The 17,673-nt window shown below is 43.9% G+C and overlaps 3 protein-coding genes across 6 annotated transcripts in view; 1 reads left to right on the forward strand and 2 right to left on the reverse strand.

The window, feature by feature from the left end:
* LOC136432408 (serine/threonine-protein kinase haspin-like) overlaps positions 1-492 on the reverse strand; it is a 25,049-nt gene extending 24,557 nt beyond the window's left edge. For both annotated transcript variants that reach the window (XM_066423658.1, XM_066423659.1), the window contains exon 1: positions 437-492. The gene's annotated coding sequence lies outside the window, so the exon portion shown is untranslated. The remainder of the gene's footprint in view (positions 1-436) is intronic.
* On the reverse strand, positions 9-6,628 carry LOC136432407 (kelch repeat and BTB domain-containing protein 8-like). Its single transcript, XM_066423657.1, has 5 exons — positions 6,445-6,628; positions 4,958-5,171; positions 3,073-3,212; positions 2,118-2,723; positions 9-1,349 (listed from the first exon to the last, which is right to left on the reverse strand). Exons 1-5 carry the CDS (start codon positions 6,549-6,551, stop codon positions 503-505), a joined length of 1,914 nt encoding a protein of 637 aa, XP_066279754.1. The 5' UTR covers positions 6,552-6,628; the 3' UTR covers positions 9-502.
* A 4,018-nt stretch (positions 6,629-10,646) lies between these two features.
* On the forward strand, positions 10,647-16,779 carry LOC136432409 (membrane-associated transporter protein-like). Of its 3 annotated transcripts, none has more exons than XM_066423660.1 (6): positions 10,647-11,033; positions 11,870-12,076; positions 13,648-13,820; positions 14,569-14,754; positions 15,405-16,130; positions 16,532-16,779. In XM_066423660.1, the coding sequence occupies exons 2-6, from the start codon at positions 11,877-11,879 to the stop codon at positions 16,759-16,761; spliced, it is 1,515 nt and encodes a 504-aa protein (XP_066279757.1). In that variant the 5' UTR covers positions 10,647-11,033; positions 11,870-11,876; the 3' UTR covers positions 16,762-16,779. The 3 variants fall into 3 exon arrangements, with proteins under 3 accessions (XP_066279757.1, XP_066279758.1, XP_066279759.1); XM_066423662.1 differs by lacking the exon at positions 10,647-11,033 and adding an exon at positions 13,234-13,264 and having other exon boundaries at positions 11,969-12,076; XM_066423661.1 differs by lacking the exon at positions 10,647-11,033 and having other exon boundaries at positions 11,216-12,076.
* Positions 16,780-17,673: the final 894 nt, after the last annotated feature.

Consider the following 17,673-nt stretch of genomic DNA (forward strand, 5'->3'; position numbering starts at 1 on the left):
TGGGAATGTGTTGAGAGCATGCATGTTGATTTTATTTTATGAAAATAAGTTATAGCAATGAGAATGTGTTTCCATATCTTTGAAGTAAAGACCTTGACTCGATTTGACTTCACTATTGCTCTGTTTCAAGATTTTCTCAATATTACACCTAAAATGATTACTCAAGCAACTGGTTTGATTTGGTTCAGACAACATCTGCTATCTTTTATCAATGACTAAATTAACAAACTGGCCATGGGAGAAACAGGTTTTATACCAAAACACTGAGTAGATATGTGAAGACAATTTAGGATGGAAGACAAGATAAGGTTGTATGCTAATAAGTCTTTCCTTTAGTCACTGACAAAAGATTGTGAATGCTGTGTGAAACGTCTGACTGTTCCAACATCTTATCCATGCAGTTGCTTGAGTACCTGTTTTTGGCGTATCTTATTACCTGGATGCCTAACCTTCATCATCATATCTCCTCATTTAGAAATATCTTCCATGATGTTCGAGCACCTCAGATTTCTCCATCATCACTTCCGCTCTGACTGTCTTCATCAGAATTGTCCTCATCACTTGTGTCTTGGTCCGAGAGATCATCCTCACTGTCATCTGTGGTTCCACTGCCAGATGAATCTGAGAAAGTGTTGTCGCTCTCTTCTTCCTCATCAGCAGACATCTCTACTACTGGTAGATCCTCGTCTGCACTCCAGTCCCCCAAGAACGTTGGAATCATCCTTGACATCAGGCAATCTGTCCTATTCTCAGATCCCAACCACTTTAAAGGGGGAACCAGCCTGCCCTTGTCTTCTAAAGACATCCAAGAGTCTGTCTCTGGCTGGTACCGATGGACAGACACCGAGGACTGCTTCGACGGTTCCCATAAGTTCTGGCGGCCATGGTCACCGAAAGTGTGCACGGTGAAGAGATACAGAGTCCCTTTATGTTTCATCAGGGTTGCATTGTTGAAGATGAAAGACTTGCCATTCCCAGTCTGCTTCCACACACCGTCCGCAGGGTTGTACATCTCTACACAAGTCCGGGAAGAGTCTCTCCATTCTTTGTCGCAGTCTATGCAGTAGATGCATCCCTGATGAGTGACGGCCTGAGGAGACAATGGTGGTTTAAGCATGTCCGCCATCTTGTTCCACGTGCTCTCTGTGGAACTGAAGCGGTAGCAGCCTTCCTTACGTATGACATAGATACTGTCATCGAGAGTCACAGCACAAAAATCCGAGGGCATGGGGTGAGGGAGGGGTGGTATGGACGTCCACTGGTCACGGCTGGGGTCGTACCTCTCTGCTGTTTCATCCTTATCACCACCGATGGCATAAATGTACCCCTTCAGATACACCAGGCCACACCTGGGAAAGACAGATACAGGAAATATTACCTAATACCAATACGCACCTACACATGAACCATCCTTTGGCATTTTTTTAACCTACTGATGGGGTTCCTCCACAACATGATTGCTAAGACAATTACACTCGTGTTATTGTGCAATTCCTGTCAGGCTCAATATACTACATAACATGGAAATGTTTCACTAGCTTCATCTTACAGTAACAGTTAAGATTTCCACTAGGTTCACTGTTTCAAAGAAATTTCTTTATCTATCTTTAATCTTTATACCTTAAAGGGTCAGTACAAAAAAAGTGGTCAGTGGATTAAAGCTGAGTCTGTCAATGAGACTTTATTCTGTACCTGCATAGTCAGTATAACCGCTCTTTGGCACAACACACCAGCTTTTGTTACTATGTAGTATTGACAGGACAAGAATTTTTTGGCACCATTGGCAGAATGTTCGATAGAAAAGTCTTTCAAGCAACTGGGTATGTTATTCACAACACCATGGCATCATAAGAGCATGCGGTCAAGAGCCATGCCCTTGGACAGGTAGATACTATCTACAGTATATAAAGATTCACTGTGCCAAGAAATGGTACAATGTACAGCCAATTACAACAACAACATCAATCTTTATTGACACAACAAGGTCTACTATATCTGTACATACATACAATACAAACAAACAAATAAGTGCATACAAATGAATTATATGTATGTCACTTCTGAGAGAAAGCATCAAGAAAGCAGAATTACTCGAAGGTTGATATAGAAAGATGTACCTGACTCTGGGTGAAGTCATCTCACACCTGGGCTCCCAGGTGTTGAACAGGTGGTTATACTGGTAAAACTTCTTCTGCACGATGTCGGCCATCATGCCTGGGTCGGTGTCTCTCCTGATAACAATGTGCCTGGCAGTGGCAAGAACGCCCCCTGCCAGGTACAGCTCATCTTCAGGCGTGACTGTCACAGAGAAGCTGTCCAAGTTGCCAGGCATATTAATTGCATACAGTTCGCCGGTGGAAGGGTCATAGCAAGGCTGGGAGTCGTTGTCCACATAATCTGCTTGTAGGAAAATCTGCATTTCAGTCCGCACCTGTCCCAGACGCTGGGTTGTGCTGTCGCTGTAAACCAAGTTGCTGTCCACTGACAGGCACTTACTCTTAATTGTGACATGCTTTTTGGAGCTGATAAGGGACAGGCGTAATGATTTGCAAAGGGCAGGAAGGTGCTGCGAGCGTTCTTCTTGGTCGGAATCGATCCATCTTAGAGCAGCTTGCACGACGTCATCTTCTGACTTGGTCATTAGATCATCCCTGTTGAGCAGTGATTGGAGCAGGGGAAGAGACAGCTGGAGAAAGGATGGTTGTAGCACCACCTGGTTCAACCTGAGAAATTATATTAAAGTTATACAATGATGCAAAAGGGTTAGAACACACATTGTGCATGCACTTTTTCAAGCAACCATTTCAAAACATGACTTTTTCCAGAACCCACCCCTCCATCTATCCCAAGACGGACATTTTCTTCATGGGATGGACAAGAATATTTGAACTTCGTGACATAAAAATGCATTGTTGTAAGCTTATAATGACACATCTAACAATAAAAATAACAACACAGGTTCCCAAACAATTTGGGGACGAAAAAAATTTAAATGCTGAAGACAGCCTGTGTTAAAAACAGACAATCTAATGAATATGATTTACTTAATAATGTAACAGCCATCAGACTGACCTGGATGCGATGTACCTCTCACTGGCCTCCACTAGGCCACAGTCCCCCAGCATGTCGGCATACATCAACACATCTGCACAGTTGAACACATCAAGATGATCCTTCATGTATTCTGCTGCCTTACGACCTACAAAATCCACCTAGAAGCAATTGCAACAAACATAGTTACATTTACAATCTGCACTTATCAGTAACACCAACAGAGGGAGCAATTGAATAGACTTCCTTTTATGTGCACAGAACTTTAGTATATATTCACTTATATTTGAGATCACCAGCTTTCCATCAATAGGGCAGTTGGCTTGAGATATACAGGTAGGTCAGCAGATGGGTAAAGGCCAATGGGAATTGAAAAACAGTTTCCTGGTTTCACTACTGATGTATTCTATTAGAATCAAAATCAGTTGACAAATGTACCAGTAAGGAGCCTAAAAATGGCATCTCTATAATCATGTTGTCATGGCCGTACATGTATGTAGACTTTGAAGCAACAGTGCAGCTACACGTACCAGTCAAACCTGCCCAAGGCGACCACCCAGGGGGCCGAGCAAAAACGGTCGCGATGGACAGGTGGTCGCCATGAAGAGGATTCCACTCATGGAGGAATCAATGCTAATACTATTCCATTTATTTTTGGTCTTCAAGGTCTTAAAAACATTTCCGCGAAATCCGACAGCAAAATCCGATGTCACCACACGCTTGCCAATGAGGCGGCCACCATGGGCAGGGATTGTGCTCTGTGTGGTCCCAATTTGTGGCGGTCGCGTTAGACGGGTGGTCCACTTGGGCAGGCAGCTTAATGCTTGTGCCTATGGGGAAAATTTTCGGGACCGAGAAAAAGCAGTCGCCATGGCCAGGTGGTCGCGTTGAAGAGGTGGTCGCCTAGGCAGGTTTGACTGTAATCATAGAAACCTGCGAGAAGTCAGACAGAAGATCCGAATCCTGTCAAACAGACGAAGCAAGAAGTCTTCAACAGTTAGGAAGCAATGTCAACTTTAATGTCGAAAAATGACCTCAAAACAAAGTCGCTGTTTTCAGTCATTTTTCAACATCATAACTTGAATAAACAAATAAACAAACAATGTTCAAGGGGAAGACCTGAAAAAAATTGACATGGTTGAATTTAATATGGATGCCAAGCCAACATAACGCTTCAACATTTAGAACTACTGGCTCGATATCGCCAAAAATGGCACGCACAGGACTGAAAACCCTTGATGCAGACAAGTCCTTACCAAGGAGTCCAAAAATCGGGGTGGGGGGATGCTGTGATGCGGGGGTTAGGTATGTTCTAGTCTTTTCATACTTTTAGCAGACCAAAAAGCACTAAAAACTGCTTGTTCCTTCTCTGTCTCCCAATAGGCTCTATGGATTATCAATTTCCTGGCATTTCAATCAGTTTTCATGCTGTTCCAGTGTCTGGTAGGACTAAAAAAGCATCAGCGACACTGTAACACAGTAACAGGTCTGTAATTACCAGGGAAACAGGGGGTCCTCTGTGCGTCCAGCTGAAAAAGAGGGCGTCCAATTTCCTTGTTATTTTAGTATCATGCGTCCAATTGACGCATGGACGCATGCCTAGAAGCCTGGCAAGGAGGAGACCTTACCAAGTCCAGTCTGTTCTCGGTTAGTCTTCTACCACTGCGATGTGGTCCAAGTGATGAATAAATACAGACTATAACAACATGCCAATGAAGCTGCATTTCTGATGCTTTATCTACCCACAGCTCTCAGCAGACATCTTTGCCTGTGAGGTGCAGTCTTAGAAGTCTGGTTTCTTCGGCATGTGTGTCAGTCTATGTCACCTGTGAGTTTATGCTAAATCAATACAGCTAACACTACTTATATTACAAGTAGAGTAAGTAAGTTGAAACAACATCCTTACCTGAAGCAGTCTGGCTGCAGACATCACAGCCTGGACCTGGTCTGGCTCTGTCTGAAGGCAGCCGGTGTAGGCGTAGTCCAGAATGGTTGCCATGGCTACCTCACTCACGTCCTGGATGCTGATCCTCTCCTGTTTGGCCTCAGCGTAGCCGCTGGTGAACATGCCACGGAAGTAGGGACTGCACGATGCCAGGACGGCACGATGGCAGGGGAAGCTGAGCAGAGGAGGACACTGTTTTTGTTAAATCAAATAGAAGATGAGGGGCACTTCATTTTAGATTGTAAACTTTATGATATAGAAGAAATATTCTTTTCAAATGCATTAATGAGAAATTCCTATACTTTGAATATTAAAACGCAGGTGGCAACGAATAAACTCATATTTTTGTTGCGTCTAGACAACCCTTGTATAAGAAACATGATCTGTTCATACATCTACACATGTACAAAGAAGCGAGAAGAAGTTGACTCTACTGGATTACCTTAGCTTATCACTTTCGTCTACCATGTATGTTTAAACTATGTACATGTACTGTATATATTTCACTGTATGCAGGTTTTTTTCTAGAAAAATTGAATAAGAGGGAGCATACACAGGCGAGGGAGCAAATTCTATGTATTTATGGAAGAATCAATCGCTGAGTGAAGGCTGTATGCTGGATATTAAGCTAAAATCTGAATTAAACAAGGGGGAACTGGGCTGAAACAAGAGGGTGCAGTGCCCCTCTTTCCTGATTTAGATAAACCCCTGGGTTAGTTAGGTCTATTTAAACGACCTGTATCTAGCCCCTCGGGGCACGAATGTACAATAAAGGTCTTCATTCAATTATTGAATAATCCTCCCTTTCACTCTGTGATGAATCAAAATAAACAAATAAACAAATTGTACACTACGTGAAAGGTTTCATTTGACTTGATATAAGGTTAACGTTAATTGTTCGACTGTAAAAAAGCCATACTGCCACCAGTGCTGCAACTGTTACAGGGCTATCTTTTGCTGGCAGTCTTATACAATGGTGGAAGAGGTTGAATTGGAAAGGGTGGGTTTGTCATGAAAATCTGGACCCAGGACAGATCCAGATTATTTTTTTTAAAATCTCGGTTGAGAAAAATAAAATCTGTATTGGAGTTATTTGGACAGGGGGTTGGCTTTAAAAATCTGGATTGGACAGAGGATTGGGTAAAAAAAAAATCTCGATTGGACAGGGGGGTTGGGTCAAACAAGTCTGGACCAGACAGGGGGGTTGGGTCATGCAAGCATGCACGTGCACAGGCTATTAGTATTATTGTTGACAACCCAATTTGACTATCATTTATACAGGCCTTCTCAAAACAATGTTAACGAAATGCTAGTGAGTTAACAAATCAACATGAGACATCGAACGTAGCACAAATTATGAAGCTAAGAGCGGGAATAGTTCACGCGATGTACATAATTTAGAGATTATAGTAATGGTAACGCCCCCCTCCCCCATCGTCCAACCCTACCTTCTCCCGTCCACCTCGAGAACCACGTCAGTCAGCTCCGCCCGCTCCCTCAGTCCGTTAAGCTCGCGCAGAACATCGTTAGAGTGCACTTCGTTAGTTACGTCCATATCTACCACTGCCTGGGGACCAAAGGTAGAGAAAACTGTGCTACGACTAGCGCGCCTTGCTTAGTAACGTGCAAAACTTCCACTTTGACCTTTGACCTATTGTGAAACCTGATGCCCCATATAATGTCTGATGTAACGCAAATTCGTTGGACTTGCAAATTGTACATGTTGTAAAGTACGTTGAAAAATGGGGTATGGCTGTCTCGATGTGGCTGAATCTAAGGTCATACCATGACTGCATAATGTGCTACACCGTTACATACATACTACTCAGTCCTGACCATCTCATCAAACTTATTTGTTTTTGTAAGCTGATTTGATGAACCGTTTGAAAGTGCCACGCTCGTCTGTTTGTTTGAGACTTTGAGACTTTATTTAGAAAATCCAATAGTGGTGTGCACGAGTCTACTGATCTTCCTGGACTTCTCGACAGAGAATTCTTACATTGTTACAAAGAACAATAACATACATTTGTACAGTAAATTTCATCGAATATTTCAAGAGGAATGTCAAGTTCGGCAATGGGCTTCCAGCGGAGCTTCAAATTTTGAGGTCAAATTCTCTGGAGGCGCCAGGTTCATGATTTTTTACTAGTGGATAGTTCTTGGCCTCGTTAGCATAATTTAAGGAAACACTACAATAGGCTTTTTACTGTACGATCTGATTTCGGGGACAATAGCTGGTATGTAGAATGTAGGTCATGTAAACAGATGGCCCAAAAATGTAGGTCGTGTAAATAGATGGGCCACTGCACTAAAAAGTCACATTTACTTTGTCTAGTCTATCCAAATTTATATCATTATCATTATTGGTTATATTGTTACAGCCAGTAGGTACCCATCTGAGTAATGAGGCTGTTGTAACGTGCTCGAAGCACCCCCTCGAAGATATAGTATGGCATAAAGATTCATCCTATTCATATTCAGTTACTGTACCATTTCATTATTACTTTCAACTTATAACATTGTGTAATATCAAACCTTCGTGGTCCATATGATATCGACGTATGCATACCGACAAAAGCTATGATACAATTTGTTCATGACCAGTTGCAACATATATCGACACATGCCAAGCAGTAGATACAGAACTGCATTCCTGTTCTTAACGGTCTATATATATAACTGGGTAGTGTCGGTTTGTTTGTGGTATGCATACCCCAATCCATATCATCTCAGTGTAAATGCAATGTCCACATCTGTCTCCAGATCTGTCCTTTGCTTTCATGGCAGTCCATCCCGAATCCGAAAGAAAGCCACTCCGCCTCCGTGGCTGTTACCGTCCTTCCTTACAACTGTCCAGCCATCTGCGCCCAGTTCCTGATCATTACATGTGATACTTGGATCCAGGTGAGTTTTGGAAAGTCCGAGAACATAGAAATTGTTGTTATCTCTACGCGTAGCTCTCTCAGATCGTGTGTGCTACTAATCTCTAATGATAGGCTCTACCAGTCTCTGTTGGTACGTCGCTGGGAAAATAGTAGAAATTGGCCAAATAGAGTCAACTGTATGAAAGAGGGTCGGCTATGGAGATAGGGTCCAATATCCTGCATGGCCAAAGTCCCGGGGGCCCCGGCAAATGTTCTCTCTATAGCCGACGCGGTTAGTCTGGTAGAGACTACTCTAAGGATCTCTAAGTAGAGGAATGAGTTCGGCTGACGTGTTTTTAGTCGTTTTTGTCGGGCTTTCAATTTCGTCCCGTTTTCTTTGTGTCGCCAACCCGCATAAGGAAAACGGGACAAGATAGAAAGCCCGACAAAAACGCGTCAAAAAACAGCTGGATCTATTCCTTTTGCTTGGAGAGTAGCGTCTTGCTGCACCAGCTGCAGATGTTTAGATGGCCTATATGTGTGGTCTGTGTGATGTGAGGGTAGGGTGGGTAGGACCCGGGTTGTGGTGAATCATATATATCCCCACAAAGCAGGGGCAGCGGATCCCAAACGGTTTCACCCTGGTTCCGTCGCTCTTAATGACAGCAGGTGAGCCTTTAACATTCAGGTCTTAAGGTTACGCAGGATTTGAGCAGACAGAAGAAAACGTTTCTTAAATCAAAATAAAAGGGCAAGGGCACAGACATTCAGGGGCACCCAGGCTGAGGATTCTGATACTAAGTTGAAAATTTCATTCCAGGACACTACGGCCAGTCCCCATGAAGGCAGCCATTTTTTGGCGCCTCTGTGTCTGTTTAGAGTATCATTTTATATCCTTCTCCTTGTCGTTTCTTTGGGTTTTTTTACCTTCACCTAAAAGTTTATGTTTTCGTCAGCGTTCATGTGTGAGTGTGTCCTTCCTTACTTCCTTCCGTCTATCAACGCGATAAATTAAGAAGGCCTAGATGAACTTGTCTTGATACTTGTGTATGTCTGTATGTATGTGGGTGGGTCCTCTTCAGACCTCAAAATGATTAGATTTTGGGCCCCCTAGCAGCTTGCTATGGTACTGCAGGGGAACTTCCCGTTTTGATATCTCCTGTATTGGACATGCTATGGACAAGATGTTTTATTGGCAGATAGCTATTGGGAGAGTAACTCCTGTAGGATTGGGCCCCCTAGCGGATTTTTGTAACACCAAGAGACAATTTTGTTTCCAATTTTGAAAGAGAAGGTCATGATCGATCGTCATGGCATTTGGTATGAAGATAGCTGAGGTGATGACTTACACAGCCATATGCTAATCGTGCAAAGCAGGATCTAATTTGCATAATTGATTGGAAGTAGGAAAGTTTATAGATCCGCTGCATTCCATGATAGGACTTTAAGACATAGGAAATATGTGACTGAGGAAGAGAGGAACATCGATAGATATCAAGTATGCCAATCACTATTATCATTATTATATATATTATCATCATTTGAATGGTTGATTAGAAGATACTATAATTCCATAATGGTAAATGATGGGAATTTTATTCTCGCAGCATTTGGAAGGAAGGTGAACGTGGACGTTATCAGGCATAAAACATGCAAATGAGGTCCTCATTTACATAATTCACGATGAAATGCTTCCATGACTTCATACTTTGAACAACATATGTTTTATTTGGGTAGAGAAATGATCAACTGATATGATTTATGCAAATGAGGACATTATTTGCATAATCAATGAGAAATATTTGTTATATATCACTCGACGAGTGTCCAGACCACTGCAGTAGCAGAACACACAGTCGAAAAGCTGAACATCCTTTGGCGAAAGTATGAGGTCGTTGCAAATTGGACTACATAGTTTCTGACTGCTTGCTAAGCATGGCGGGAGTCAACAGCGCCGAAGCGCGATGTTTGATCGGGTTGTGGAATTGCGATAGAATTCGCGGCAAGATGGAAACTCACAGAAAGAGGGAGGCAACAGCAGGTCATCTCCAAACAAGTACCGAGAAATATTCGTGATAATAATAACTTTATTGCACAACATGTGTACAAGGTACGAAGTATGCCATCTACTGGTACATAACTACAGGCCATAAGATCCCATAAGGCTAATCTACCTTGTACAGTAGTGATACAAGATTGTGTATACGTAGTATGGGATTATGGGATGAGAATGGGCTTTTACATGTGTGATCACTGGATTACAGCCTGATTGAATCGAGATCCAAGTGGCCGGCCCAACGGTTACCGCCCCTTAGGTCATTAACCTCGGTCAGCGAGAGATTGTGTAAACACAGGCTAGAGGAATTCCCATCGTCTAGACATCCTGTAGCATATTTTCCTCTGTATACCATGCAGGGCCTAATTGCCACATGTCAACAAATAAGGTATCCGTACCGACGACACAAGGACAGTCGGTGTGTGTAAAGTGAGAACAGTCCTTGGTGAGACCTTTCTCACGCGGCGGACATGATAGAATGAAAACGAGGTCCTTGTGGCAAACATTAGACCGATCCTAACTGCCAATCGCAATTTGCAGTTTAGCCAATGATTACCTGATAATTAGAGAATCGACCAATGAGGAAGTGGCTGCATGACCGTCAAATATTTGCATTTGTATGTTTTTATTTTGCATGTCTACGTTTTGACAGAGCAGGGCGGAGATCGGCCAACGAAGCTCTAAATTGCTGCATCTTTTTTTGTGTATTACATTAGTTGTAATATTGATGCTTGGATGTCATATTTTAAAACTTAATGTGATTTAGGAGGAAAACTTAATCTGTACATTATTTTTGCTTCTTTGCCTCATTGGCCCCGTCTTCATTCTAGCATGTCCGCTGCGTGAGAAATGTGTATTGTCTACAACAATCGTCGTAAGTCAGAACCGCCAAGTACGCATGCGCAGTGTCAACGGTGAAGGTATCCCGAGACCAACCTGGACATTGTTATGCATATCGAGACACTGTCGAGACGAGAACTGTTTACAAGCCAGGGGCCTTAACGTTTGACTAAGAGGGAGACACTCCCATCTGAAGCGTCCTACATCTGTAGTGCTTGTGCTTCGTATATTACCTTTTATAGCATCACATCTGAGAGCAGTCCTACATCCTAAACAGGTACGGTTAACAGTTTGGTGAATTTTCTCTCATCGTCGTGTGTCAGCGAACCGCCCCCCCCCCAAAGTTACTGTACACGAGTACAATGCGTTAGGTATCGCTCATTAGCCTATTGTTGTATTATCTTTCTACGCAGACAATTATTAGGGTCACAGAAAAATGATAACATTCATATAAAGGTTTGTTGATGTGGTAACAAGTCTTCAAGTCTTATATAGGATTAGAAGCAACCTTGTACCCTAACCTGAAAGTTTTTATAACGTCAGTTTTATGACCACCGAACTTTGCTTCGTCTTTGACATACGTTTGTGAAGGTTAGACATCCAGGTAAACAATATATAAAGACGATTCAAACTCTACAACTGGATAAGAATTCGGAGATTTATTTCCGGACGTTTCGAGTGACATCCATCACTCTTCTTCGGCGTCACTAAAGGAAGGAAGGACTCTGCGTAGAACTCTCGGGTACCTGGGGCTCCGCCCTCTCCCCACCAAAAGGACAATTACTTTTCCTATGGTGTTGTCTTACCATAGGAACCTTTCTAACTCATTTTACATTACAATGTGTTGTCTTACCATAGGAACCTTCCTAACTTATTTTACATTAGAATGTCGCTTATGCATGACTGTGTGATTTGCCATGTAAAAACCGTTTTTTTCTAGTTATTGTATATAAGTACTGGTTAGTTCTGCTAGTTCACTTTAGTGACGCTGAAGAAGAGTTATGGATGTCACTCGAAACGTCCGGAAATAAATCTCCGAATTCTTATCCAGTTGTAGAGTTTGAATCGTCTTTATATACGTCTTTGACATACTTTTTTTTTCTAACATTTAAGTGCGAGTATGTCGTCAGAAGATACAGAGACAACCCGTCTAATTCCACGACCAGCTGCGTCAGCTAGCGACCGGCGTCCAAAGCGCACCTGTTGTCAACTGATGGCCAACAGCAGCATCATGCTGGGACGGGAACTTTGTTACGGGGTGGAGGCTGCGCTGGTGGTGCCACATCTGTTAACTCGCGGCATGCCAGCCAACATGTACAGGTGCGTTGATGTAACTTTACAGGATGCATGGGATGGATGATAACGTTATCGCACAACAAGTGTACAAGGTACAAAGTATGGCATATACATGTATCGTCTGTATAAGCTAGTTCGGAGTTGCTACTACGCATGTGCAGTGTCAAAGGTGAAGGCCCCCCCAGACGTGAACAAAACCCGGCGGGGCGTTGTTATGCAAATCAAGACAATGTCGAGACGAGCACTGTTTTCAAGTCGGGGGCCTTCACCTTTGACACTGCACATGCGTAGTAGCAACTCCGAACTAGCTTATACTGGTACACAACTACAGTTCCATAACATAAGGCTAATCTACCTGATACAAGAGTGTGTAGTATGGTATGAGATCGAGAATGATCTTTTACAATCATAGAAGAAAAGGCTTTTTGTTTCATTATAAAGAAAAGAATATGATCAATGCACACAACGTTAGAAAATTTTCAACCAATCAGCCCATTCATGGTTCAAAGGTAACTTTAGGCCCCCGAGACGTAAACAAAACCCGTCTGGGCGTTGTTATGCAAATCTAGACTGCCAAGACGAGCACTTTTTACAAGCTAGGGGCCTTTAGTCTGCAAGCAGAGGTTGGTGGGGAAGATTGTGACCGTTTTATCATATGCCCCTCTCTCTTCGCTTTGGGCCTTCACCTCTGACACTGCACATGAGTAGTCGGAACCGTGAATGGGTTTATGCTTCCGTCCGTCGATGAAGGTTGTCCTTCTAGACTCATTCCGACAGTCACTAAATCACGATGAATAGTGGATGCTAACGTTATGCAAAGTTGGGCTATTCATCTATAAGCTAGTTCACGGTTGCTACTACGCATGTGCAGTGTCAAAGGTGGAGGCCCCCGGCTTGTACACAGTGCTCGTCTCGACATTGTCTAGATTTGCATAACAACGCCCAGACGGGTTTTGTTTACGTCTCGGGGGCCTTCACCCTTGACACTGCACATGCGTAGTAGCAACCGTGAACTAGCTTATTTATCCTGTTCCTTGATATATTTTGCATTAAATAATGTTCTACCCGGATGGCTAATATTCATCGACGCATTAAGGCATTCATTCTATCAGTCAAATAAGTGTATTAATAAACATGTCAACTTTTTCCTATATCTATTGTTTGTTTTCATATTTGCTAAGGAGCCGGCCTTGTAGAGAAACTAGATTTCAGGTACCGGCTCCTTACAGCTTTTAATCTGTGATGTCGAATAAATGAAAATAAATTACAGGAAAGGAAATATGACTTACCCATCATTTTGTTAAAATGTATTCCGTTATTATCAATTGAGATTTATAAATCATGCAATAACTTTTAACTTCTTCGTTTGCTACTTACTCCTGCGCTGAATCTCGTGTATATCTATGCTTTCTTGTAATTTGTACATGTCACTCTACTGTCTTGTTCTTTCCCATTGGATCCGTGGATTATATTTCTCTGTGCACTTGTGTGTTATTAATGTGACTGTGTGTATATAAGTAATGTGAAATGCAATAAAAATAAAGAATAAAAAAGTGACTAATCTTCATGCCGTAACAGTGATTAATTTGTTCCAGTCTGGTGTTCCTGATTCCGCCAATGTTCGGTTTCCTGTTGCAACCGCTGCTGGGCTCGACGAGCGACCGCTGCCGGTCCCCGCTGGGGCGACGCCGCCCGTTCATCCTGACGCTGGCGGTGACCATCATGGTTGGCCTGGTTCTCTTCTTGAACGACGATAACGTAGTGAAGGGTACGTATAGAGTGTTTGTAGATACGTAACGTCTATTTTAGATATGTTGTTGGTGCACGGATATAATCCAAGATGACGACTTTTATGTGCTTGTTTTTTGTTTGTTTGTTTGTTTGTTTGTTTGTTTGTTCCAATCCGCGTAACTGGAAACCGCTTGTAGGTTAACACACCAGTTATGTACAGTAGGTACAAGCTGTATAAGACCGGAGATTTGACCTAACCACACCGGGATAGACCTTTTTCTCTTTTTGATTAGTCTGTTTTGTTCCTTACCGTGTAGTAATTATTATCTCCCTGAAAAATGGAGATATAGTTTTGGGTGTGTCTGTGTGTCTGTTTGTATGTTTGTCTGTCTGTCTGTTTGTGTTTCCGGACTACTGTAGTCAGCATAACTCAAGAACCTCTTGATGGAATACGATGATATTTGAACTGTGGGCAGGTGTTGTGAAGCCGAAATTCAGGGTCGATATTGGGCCCCCTGGTATGTAACCTTGGTACTGCAGGTTTTTGTATCTTTTGACCTGGACGTGCTATGGTCTTGATTTTTGGGTGGCTGATAGCTTGTGCTGTAATAAAGAAGTAATGTAGGTTTGGGCCCCCTAGCAGCTTGTTTAAAAAGCAAAAATTCACGATCTAAAACCACCGCGAAGGTACATGTATCAAGATATATGTAGTGTCTGGATGCACCTTCCGTACAATTTTGGGATATGTCGTTTTTCGAAGGTATCAACATTCGTCATTTTTCTAGTTCTTTTCCCGGCGGACGTACATTCCCGATCAGCCAACGTGGTTCGGCTGGTGATCGGTACGGTCGGGGCCGTCCTGTTCATGTTCGGCGCCGACTCCATCGAGGGTCCTGTCCGGGCGTACCTACTGGACACCTGTAACACGGAGGACCAGCGGAAAGGGCTGGACCTCCAAGCTGTCTTTGCAGGTAATGCTTCGGTTCCAATTGCACCGGTGCCCGTCGGGGATGTAGTCCCGGCCGAAGCCACAAATTTATCCCGTTGGACTGTAGAGTACTGGGGGTAACGTTACCTCCTGATATTCACACGATTAGATCACGGCGTCGATTTGTTACTGGGTCCCGCGTTGATTTTAAGTCCGACTAAAATGATCCAGGGTCCCGGTCGCAGGGCGTTCCACGGGGCTACGTACGGGACACGCCCGAAAGTGCCAAAAATAGCTCGTGAACTTCCCGACAGGGCCCCCTTTTTCAAATTGGGACCAAAGTATAAGTGGGGCTGTGTAGTGTGTACCCATTTACGTAGAGCATAATCATACGTTTTAATGTCACCAACATCACCGCATGTGAAATTCAAGTGATAAAGGTATGGCAGTAACGTGCAAAAGCGTAGTGTCGGTGCAGGGGTCGCTTAGTAATATCCTTCTTTGTGCGCGACAATAGATAGCACTGCGTTATCTAGTGACAGTAATCGCACATGTACACCAGGACCATATTCTGGGTCCGTGGGCAAGTGGTTCGATGTGCATTAGATACGATAGAAATGATTCAGAAAATCTTCTTTATGGAAAAATATCTCCACAATTCAGTATCATAATTCAAATTATTGTTGACCCCAGGACTCGGTGGCGTGCTGGGTTACTTGTCCGGAGCTGTGAACTGGCGGAAACTCGGAGTGCGCCCCGGATCGGAGGATCTGGTCAGGTTCGGGATGTGCTTCTCACTCTTCGTCATCTGCGCCGTTCTGAACCTCTTCAGTATTCCCGAGAAGCCGTTTGTAAGGCCGGGATCCTCCAAGAATAAGGTAGAATATACCAACAGGGATACAAAAGGATGTGTGCTCACAATCAGCACCGAAGAGCCGCCAGCAAGACAAAGTTCGTCCGAGAATAAGGAGGAATATTCCAACAGGGATACAAAAGTACGCGTACTCACAATCAGCACCGAGGACAGGATGGGCGCCCGGCAGAACGGTTTGGAACAAACGACTGGTAATCGTACCAACCACCTCACACAGGTGAAACTACGTCAGAGTCAAGAAAACGATACTCCAGAGTACGTGCTGACGGCGTTGGAGAAGAGCGTCAGTATTACCCCCGCTACATTCTTCAAGTCCATCGTTAAGATGCCTGGTCGACTCGCACGGCTATGTCTTACGCAGCTGATCTCGTGGCTGGGGTTCATGGCTATCATGCTGTTCTTTACGGATTTCATGGGGCGGCGGGTGTATGGCGGGGCCCCTCAGGCGGCGGCCGGGTCCGAGGCTAGACGACGGTATGAGGCAGGAGTGGAGATGGGGTGCTGGGGGCTGACCATTAACGCTGCAGCGTGTGCACTCATCTCAGGTGAGAGAGTATATCTTGAATTAAGAGACATGTATTCGTCAGGTTGCTGATTAATTGCTTGTTAATTTACATCCGACTCTGAGATCTTTACCTCTAACGTCAACGTCTGCCACATCAAGCTTTCTCGCGGCAATACCGAATAGTTCTACTTCGCATTTCCGCTAGGTGTCGCTGCTAATAATGCGGTTATATTGAAAACAAGGGCATCGTTTGCAAAGTAGTGTGGATGTAATTCCCGGAGGTTTCAACTAATAGTTAATCACAAGAACCTGCAATGAACAGTGCGCCATTGTATAATGTGTCTTGTAAATCAACACATCGGTCTCCATACAATATGTGCTATACATTCGATTCTTTATCATACCAGCTCTTGGTGTGTGTCTGCGTGTTGTTGTCTTCAGGTCTGGCTGATTTCTTTCTGCGACGCTTGAGTCTGAGAACGGTGTACATGGGCGGGGCGCTGTTCTTCGCCCTGGGCATGGTGGGCATGGTGGTTCTGGTCGAACTGACGACTGCGAGCTGGCCGCTTCTATTGCTCTGTCCTGTCATGGGTCTGATGTACAGCACACTGAGTATCGTCCCGTACAGACTTCTCTCACAATATCACCGTAATGAACAGGTAAGGGTCTGATGTACAGTACGCTGAGTATCGTCCCGTACAGACTTCTCTCACAATATCACCGTAACGAACAGGCAAGGGCTCTGTGTACAGCACACTGAGTATCGTCCCGTACAGACTTCTCTCACAATATCACCGTAACGAACAGGTAAGGGCCTGGTGTACAGCACACTGAGTATCGTCCCGTACAGACCTCTCTCACAATATCACCGTAACGAACAGGTAAGGGTCTGATGTACAGCACACTGAGTATCGTCCCGTACAGACCTCTCACAATATCACCGTAATGAACAGGTAAGGGCCTGATGTACAGCACACTGAGTATCGTCCCGTACAGACTTCTCTCACAATATCACCGTAATGAACAGGTAAGGGTCTGATGTACAGCACACTGAGTATCGTCCCGTACAGACTTCTCTCACAATATCACCGTAACGAACAGGTAAGGGTCTGATGTACAGCACACTGAGTATCGTCCCGTACAGACCTCTCACAATATCACCGTGATGAACAGGTAAGGGCCTGATGTACAGCACACTGAGTATCGTCCCGTACAGACCTCTAACAATATCACCGTAATGAACAGGTAAGGGCCTGATGTACAGCACACTTAGTATCGTCCCGTGCAGACTTCTCTCACAATATCACCGTAACGAACAGGTAAGGGTCTGATGTACAGCACACTGAGTATCATCCCGTACAGACTTCTCTCACAATATCACCGTAACGAACAGGTAAGGGTCTGAAGTACAGCACACTGAGTATCGTCCCGTACAGACTTCTCATCCCGTACAGACTTCTCTCACAATATCACCGTAACGAATAGGTAAGGGTCTGACGTACAGCACACTTAGTATCGTCCCGTACAGACTTCTCTCACAATATCACCGTAACGAACAGGTAAGGGTCTGATGTACAGCACAC

The sequence above is a fragment of the Branchiostoma lanceolatum genome, chromosome 4 (genome assembly GCF_035083965.1).
Source record: "Branchiostoma lanceolatum isolate klBraLanc5 chromosome 4, klBraLanc5.hap2, whole genome shotgun sequence".
NCBI classification, from domain to species: Eukaryota; Metazoa; Chordata; class Leptocardii; order Amphioxiformes; family Branchiostomatidae; genus Branchiostoma; species Branchiostoma lanceolatum.